This window comes from Prosopis cineraria, unplaced genomic scaffold (genome assembly GCF_029017545.1).
Source record: "Prosopis cineraria cultivar Desert tree isolate PC_DT_omini unplaced genomic scaffold, ASM2901754v1 PC5, whole genome shotgun sequence".
In the NCBI taxonomy this organism is placed as follows: domain Eukaryota; kingdom Viridiplantae; phylum Streptophyta; class Magnoliopsida; order Fabales; family Fabaceae; genus Prosopis; species Prosopis cineraria.
The window spans coordinates 28355932-28363920 of NW_026555336.1; the positions used below are offsets into that span (position 1 = coordinate 28355932).

Below are 7989 nucleotides of genomic sequence, written 5' to 3' on the forward strand. Positions count from 1 at the left end.
GAGGATTTTAATTGGATAAACTATAAATAATGTGGTACACTCAATTTATCTAAATATTTCTTCTTTCATATATTAATAACAGATTTGATATGTGAGGTAAATTGATTTGTTGCCTTTTATTCTTATCCTTTTTTTTCCCGTAGAATGGATAGGCTCTATATAATATAACTAAAGATAATTAAAGTGGATGAAAATTTATTATATTTTTTAAATTCAATAAAAGAGAGATTCATTTCTATTTATTAATTTAGAATAGTTAGGCCTAACGTAATATCTATAGATAATCATTCTATTAATTTAAAAAAAATTGAGTTATTTCAATTCTATCTACCCTAGATTATTTATTTATATTTATGCATTCAAATATATGAATCATAGCTTATTTTATCACCACATAAATTATTTTATTACACGTTATCCCTTACATTATATTATATTTTATAATATGAGTTGTTATTTTATTTTGAATTTATTCAACAATTAATTTTTTTAATATATAAGAACTAAAAGCAGTTTTTATTTGGTGTGTCTATAAATGATATGTCTCTACTTTGGTCCTTCACATTTTTTTATTTGCTGCTATATTCTCATTCAATGTATAATTTTTTTTAAAAAAATATATTACTGTTCATTCAATTGTTGATGAATAGTACCCATGATAAACTTACAATATATAAAGATTCATTTTATCATATTATTTATATCTTCCACTCCTTTATGTAAAACAAATTTTGAAAGGCTTTTTCCCTTGTAATATAAGAATAAATTAGAGTAATTAATTTTTTAATTATATCACTTCTTTATTTATTATGGTTTGAATTCCTTGCCAACAATTTAATACTATGATTATTAATTACAAAGAAATGTAAAATTAGAAGTCGCCTAATTTTTAAAAAAACTTTTTAAGAATATAATTATTTTTTTTGGTGAAATAATAATAAAATTATTATGCCTTAATAAGCACAAAATTAATTAAATTTATGGAAAAAGAATAATTACTGACTTTATAAAGACATTAATGACAATTGAAGATATCAAATTATTGAAATGTCATGGAAGGATCATGATATTTGTTTGTAATTAAAAAATATTAAAATAATTAATGAAAATGTGACTCATAAATTTAATTTAAATAAAGTTAGTTGTGAATTTAAGTAATCTTACATTTGAATCAATGGAAAGTCAATTGTGAATGAATTTAGGCTAAACAAATTGTGAACAAATAGTTTGTTTTATGAATTTAATTATGCATCATCACTTATAAATTTCAGAATAGTCACTTATAAATTTTATGAAAGTCAATAATGAAAATTCAATCATGAATGAATAGATAGTTTTATAGATTTATGTATACTTGTGATTCTAGGATAGTTAGTTATGAATTTAAGAAATATTGTGAATACATAGACCTCATTTGTAATGAATATAAATAGTCTTATTGTAAATCAATAATTTAGGGATCTTTTTATATTTTTAAATATCCATCTACAAATGACTTTTCATAAATTCACAAGTGGTGTATCAAACAAGTAATGGTATGTATATTCATGAAATTATTTTTTCATTCCCAATTGACTTTTTATATATTTATAAGTGATATTCTTTAAATTCATAATTAACTTTCCTAAAATTCAAAAGTAACGTTCTATTAATTATCTTGATAAATAAAAATATTTTATAAATAGAAATCATAGTCCTTTTATGATATTTAAATATTTTGATGTTTTCAATTATCATTAGTGACAAGGTTGCTAATTGTCATTTTTCCTAAATTTATTTTTGAAATATAGGCAAAATTTTTAAAAATTTAATAGTATAACTTATTCACATTGATACAAAAGAAATTTATTATTAATGTATAAGAGGATTATTATTAAAATTTTAAAAATTTATAAGAGTTTTATTATTGATATATAATATAATAAATTAATTATAATATAAAAATATAATAAATGTTAAACTATATATTTAGTTTGATATTATAATATAGATTATATTTGTAAAATTCCCTTTATATCAATCGAATTGTGGCCCACAAGATTCCTTACCTCCACACAATTAAACAAAGCAAACACGTTCAATACACAAACAAAAACACCGTCAGCGTTTTCACGGGCAGTTATGAACCATGCCATCTGAAACACAAATCTGATTCGGTCTTTACCTTTTTTTAAAAAAATAAAAAAGAATTAATATATTAAAAAGAAAAGAGAGCAAAAGTACAGTAGTCCAAGAGTAAGAAAAAAAAAAGATGAAAACAAGAAAAAAGAAAGATCTTAATAAACTATGAATTAATGTTAAAAAAAAAAATTAGAGTTGATCTGCTAATCCAAGCAAGAGGTTTTTGAAGCATTGTTTGATGCAACAAATCAAATTGAAGTGTGATTCTGCTATCAAGTATTTATCATACTGATGTGGAAGTTTATTAGAAGTTTAATTAATTTTTTTAAATGCAAATTTAATAAATTTTTATTTTTAAAATATGATTTGAGGTTAATTTCAACTAACTTTTATATTAATCAGATAGTAACTTTAGTTTATTAAAAAGAACTAGAAAAACAACTTTTGACAACCTTCAAAAGGCTTATCATATATGCCCCTGCAGCACAGCCACCATGCCAAAAATCAGGACTTAGCCATCAGCCTCTCTCTCTCTCCCCCCTTCGTAAGAACGGTGACTCCGAGAGTGTAAAGGCTTATCGGAAAGAAGAAAGAAGAGATGGAAGAGAGTCTACTAGCAAAAGACAGAGAGGAGAAACCAGAGAAGCTTATCACATGGATCAGTTGGGGTCAAGAAGTGAAGAGAATTAGTTACATAGCAGGACCTGTGATTCCTGTTCTCTCTTCCCAGTTCGTTCTTCAAATTATTTCAATCATGATGGCTGGTCACCTCGATGAGCTCTCTCTCTCCGGTACCGCCTTAGCTATATCCATCGCCTCCGTCACCGGTTACAGTTTTCTCGTATGCTTCTCGTTAACCTCCTCCTTTTCTTCTTTATATTCACTATCTTCTGGTTTCATTTCTGTTTCATTCTTCGATTCATATTCGCTAAAAATGAAGGTCCACTGTGGCTCTTAATTTATCTTGCAGTCTTGTCCTTTTGATTCTTTCTCATTTTGTTGGTTCTGTGCGGAACTTTCAATCATGGCGGGGGCATGCAAATTGACCGTTTGTCGTTTTATCGTTGTTACTGTGTTATTGATTCTTTTTGCGTAAAACACTGATTCAATATTATTCATTGAATTAGCTGCATCGGGCACCTTGCGCGGAAATCATGCTGATTGCTTGGCCTTGTTATGTCCTTGTGATGATCATTTTTCCTCACCAACCCAAAAATTTATGTGAACCCATTCTTGAAGTGATTGACGTATACAATTAAACATTACCAACCTAAATCACTGGGGACAAATATTGTGTGACTACAGTCCAAAAATCATGGAAGATGGAAATAATTCGGTGCGCACTCAAAATAACAAGAATTTTGGATTAAAATATTATGCAAACGCATAAGTACAATTTATCAAAAAAATCTCGTTACAGGACGATCTCCAAAGTCGTTAGCTATCTAAGGTTGGCTCTTCACATACTCAAAGAATAGAAGATTTTTTTTTATTTTCTTTAGGAATTCTTTTTCCCCTCACATGTAAGCTATTTCAAGATAAAGATTACTTTCCTCACCTTACACATTACTGACTCGTTTAAATTGAGATTACTACCATTTCTTACCTGGCTGGAATTTGCTTTTAAGTTTTAACTAATTCATTGGTCACTGTACATACCAAACAGGTGGGAATGGCAAGCGGACTAGAAACTCTGTGTGGGCAAGCTTATGGAGCTAAGCAGTATAAAAAACTAGGAATGCTAACGTACACTGCCATATTTTCTCTCATATTTGTTTGTGTTCCGCTATCTCTCGTTTGGATCTACATGGAAAAGATCCTAGTTTTCATAGGTCAGGATCCTCTGATTTCACATGAAGCAGGCAAGTTCACAACCTGGCTTATTCCCTCACTTTTTGGATTTGCATTTATGCAACCTCTAATCAGATATTACCAAATGCAAAGCTTGGTTATTCCCATGCTTATAAGCTCTTCTACCACTCTTATTCTTGATATCCCACTTTGTTGGGCCTTGGTGTTCAAGTCTGGGCTTAACAGTGTTGGTGCGGCACTGGCAATTGATATTTGTATATGGGCAAATGTGATTGTTCTTGCATTATACATGACATACTCTTCCACTTGTGAGAAGACAAGAGCTCCTATTTCCATGGAGCTTTTCAGAGGAATTGGGGAGTTCTTGAGATTTTCTGTCCCTTCTGCAGTTATGATGTGGTAAGTTTATTTTTTCTTTTATCTTTTTTTTTCATGGACTTATTTCTAAATTATATATGTACTATCTTCATATTGACTGCTATCTTTAGCCTGGAATGGTGGTCATTTGAGCTGCTGATCTTGGCGTCTGGGCTATTACCAAATCCACAACTTGAAACTTCAGTTCTATCAGTATGGTACGTTTCAGAAACTGAGACTAATTATCTGCAATTTTCTTTTTGCCACCAACTTTCTCGCATGACATTCCTTCAAAAATCTCAATACTGTGACTGTTCTAACTTTGTAATCCTCCTTTTGCAGCCTCAACACCCTCTCTACGCTCTATACCATTCCTTATGGAATTGGCGCTGCAGCAAGGTAGCAAAACAACAAAATCATCCTTTAGTACAAGGATATATACTAATGTTATGTATCTTATATTCTTATTCATGACTACACTGCAGTACAAGGATTTCAAATGAACTAGGAGCTGGGAATCCAGATGCTGCACGAGTGGCCGTGGTAGCATCAATGTCACTGGCGGTGTTAGAAACAACAGTCATAAGCTCAACCTTGTTTTTCTGTCGTCATCTTTATGGTTATATTTTCAGCAATGAGAAGGAAGTTATTGACTATGTAACTGTCATGGCTCCTCTGCTTTGTGTCTCTGTTATATTGGACAGCTTACAAGGTGTTCTTGCAGGTAAATAAATCTTTAAGTTTAACAAATAAAGTACATGAAAGAAAAATAGACCCTCTACCTATTTTTGCGTTTGAGTTTGTGTTTTGGAATAGGGATTGCTAGAGGATGTGGATGGCAACACATTGGGGCTTACATCAACCTTGGAGCCTATTATTTTTGTGGCATTCCAGTGGCTGGTATACTGAGTTTCTGGGTCAAGATGAGAGGAAAAGGCCTTTGGATTGGCATTCAATTTGGCTGTTTTGTGCAAACTGTTCTTCTTTCAATCGTTACATGCCGTATAGATTGGAAACAGAAGGTAAATGCACTGATTTTTTGTCGTTTGAAAGTTTCAAATTATTGGGAATAAGATTTAGCTAGATTTATACATTAGGTGGGTTCTAGTGCACGGTATAAGGTTTGAATAATGAGTCACACTATTCACAAGTAATGAGCTGGGTTTAATCGTTTAAATGGTTTAGATTATGAAGGCATTTTTTTTTTTTTGACTGTGTGATGTTGTGAATGTTCAGGCCATCGATGCTAGAAGGAGGCTTTTTGAAGAATAGTTTGCAGTGGAAAATGGACTCGTATGAGTAGGCAAACTTTCTTTTCTTTTCTTTTTTAAATAAGAATTTTTTTTTTGGCAAAATATATGAACCATTTTTCGTCCTCTCAATTCCTTACACTCTTAAGCTAGTAAAATAGATATAGAGAATTTTTAAGTTTATCCAGTAAAAAATCTACCACGTAGAATTCTATAATTCACTTCTTTGACACAAGACATTTTATCAAATAAAACAATTTTTTATTACAAATGGGACATAAAACTTCACGGGTATAGAGTGGAGAAATCCAACAAGTACGCCTCAATGTTTCCCGAGACTTGCATGTTTGAAAATTGTGCAATTTGAAAATCACAATAAAATTTTTTTAAAATATATAAATGATAATGTGTTCTCTCGAAATACTATAATTTCTTTGAAACTCTTTAAAACTTTTCTGTCATTAATAAATTTATATAAATTATCAAATTACCTTTGTTGGAAATAAATGATTCACAAATTTTGATTAAATATTTACAACTTTTCATTTTACATTTGCAACAACGCAACAACAAATAATAAATTTAACATACAAAGTTATGATTTTTGCAAATGTAAGAAAGAAAGTTGTGAATATTTAAATAAAATTTGTGAATTATTTATTTTCAATAAGAGCAATTTGATAATTTATATAAATTAATTAATTACATAAAGTCTCTAGAGACTTTAGAGAAATTATGACATTTTTAAGGATTAAATTATCATTTATATATTTTAAACGGCTTTTATCATCATTTTTCTAAGTAAGAATCTAGTTTTTCATTGTGAACTTTTGTGAAGTTAGAAAAGAGAAGAGATGGTGGAGGTGGAAGTGAAATAAGAAATTGGATGGAAGGGGGTTTTAAAAGTTTACATGCTATAGGAGTAGCTATGTTTAAGCTTTATGTTTGAAGAGGTAAATTATTGTGCCCATCTCTTAAGTTAGCCTTGCTACGGACTTGATTGGTAATTTTCAATCTTTTGATCAAATTCCTTGGCTCAGGAACTGAGGGAAGAAGAGAGACACTCTCTCACTATAATAAAACAAAAGAGTATATTATTTCTTGATTCTTTTTTTTTATAAACATATTTCTTGAGTTTAAATACAAAGACAATGATAGTGGCCTTATTTGTAGTGATCCATAAAAGTCATTTTTTAGACAACACATTTAAAACTAATTAAAAAAAGGTTTTGCAATGAATATTATGTGGATGTTACGGGATTGATGGGGTTATGACATTTAAAGAGGAGCTATGAAATGGAGAATTCAATTCAACCCCCACTTTTCTGTAGAGAGGTAATAGATGATGATAAGATCCGGTCCTACTGTCTACTTAAAACTAATTGTATTACATTTTGATTAACGTTATCACTTCTAAATTTTAAAAAAAAGTATGCACAATATATTTTTTATTTACTGTATTCACATTATTAGAATACCAAAAATTCATTTACTTCTTTTTATCTTAATGTAATTAAGTTGACTTTCTGAAAAAAAAAATTCAACCCAGAGCAATTCCAATATCCTAAAATTTAAGAAGCATCAATGCATACATGTATCAAATATAGTGGATATAATAATTTTCAAAGTTTTAAAATACTACTATGAGTGTGTGTATTTTAACATTTTAGACCGCAAGCATAAGTATCTTGAATTTTAAGCAAGTCTTTTTGAAGTAATATATAACAAAAATATTAAATTTTATAATAAAGACATATTTTGTTTTAAAAAAACTTGTCATTCAAATGTTATAACATTCAATACGTACCATGAATTACAAGACGTGTATCATATTGAATACGTATCATACATGAGTTCATTTACTCTTGTAAAGTATTAATGCTTCATAATTCAAAACAAATTTGAAGAAATCAAAATTATGGGTTTGAATTTTTGAATGACTACTTGAAAATCGGAGCCCTAACGTCAAGCTACACATTTGATGGCAGCCATTAAGCTAGAAATTGAAGGGAAAACAAATCATTTGAAGTTGAGGATGAGGATTGGAGAACTCAAAATCAAAATTATTGAACTACCAGATTGTACTAAAGAGATCGAGTTCGTTTTAACACATGCTGGCAAGAACTTTTTTGGACTCTCCTATAGGGGAAAGGGACATTCAAGTGTATGTGATGTCAAATGGGGAGGGGGTAGGGGAAGGGAGAGAAAAAGATAGGAGATAGGAAAACAAAAACTCTTTATTCAATATTCAAAATCTTGTTTCAATATGTATGTATGTATGTATGTATATGAACAATCCTAACTCTACTTCGAGCCTAGAGATATTAAAATAATAATAAAATAATACATCAAATCCAAATTATAATCTATCTAAATGATGAAAATAAAGTATCTAGCTAGTTTGGATATCTTATTTTATTTGAAATAATACTTAAATATAAAGATAAGC

General features: G+C 29.5%; 1 protein-coding gene across 2 annotated transcripts; it reads left to right on the forward strand.

The window, feature by feature from the left end:
- Positions 1–2625: 2625 nt before the first annotated feature.
- LOC129311879 (protein DETOXIFICATION 12-like) lies at positions 2626–7668 on the forward strand. Of its 2 annotated transcripts, XM_054954352.1 has the most exons (8): positions 2626–2962; positions 3788–4332; positions 4422–4508; positions 4633–4689; positions 4776–5014; positions 5107–5312; positions 5527–5589; positions 7529–7668. In XM_054954352.1, the coding sequence occupies exons 1-7, from the start codon at positions 2720–2722 to the stop codon at positions 5560–5562; spliced, it is 1413 nt and encodes a 470-aa protein (XP_054810327.1). In that variant the 5' UTR covers positions 2626–2719; the 3' UTR covers positions 5563–5589; positions 7529–7668. The 2 variants fall into 2 exon arrangements, with proteins under 2 accessions (XP_054810327.1, XP_054810326.1); XM_054954351.1 differs by lacking the exon at positions 7529–7668 and having other exon boundaries at positions 5527–5745.
- Positions 7669–7989: the final 321 nt, after the last annotated feature.

Coding starts and splice junctions, on each gene's coding strand:
- LOC129311879 (XM_054954352.1), top strand. CDS start 2,720: ATGGAAGAGAGTCTACTAGCAAAAGACAGAGAGGAGAAACCAGAGAAG. Junction 2,963..3,787: donor TCACCGGTTACAGTTTTCTC/GTATGCTTCTCG, acceptor CATACCAAACAG/GTGGGAATGGCAAGCGGACT. Junction 5,313..5,526: donor GTATAGATTGGAAACAGAAG/GTAAATGCACTG, acceptor GTGAATGTTCAG/GCCATCGATGCTAGAAGGAG.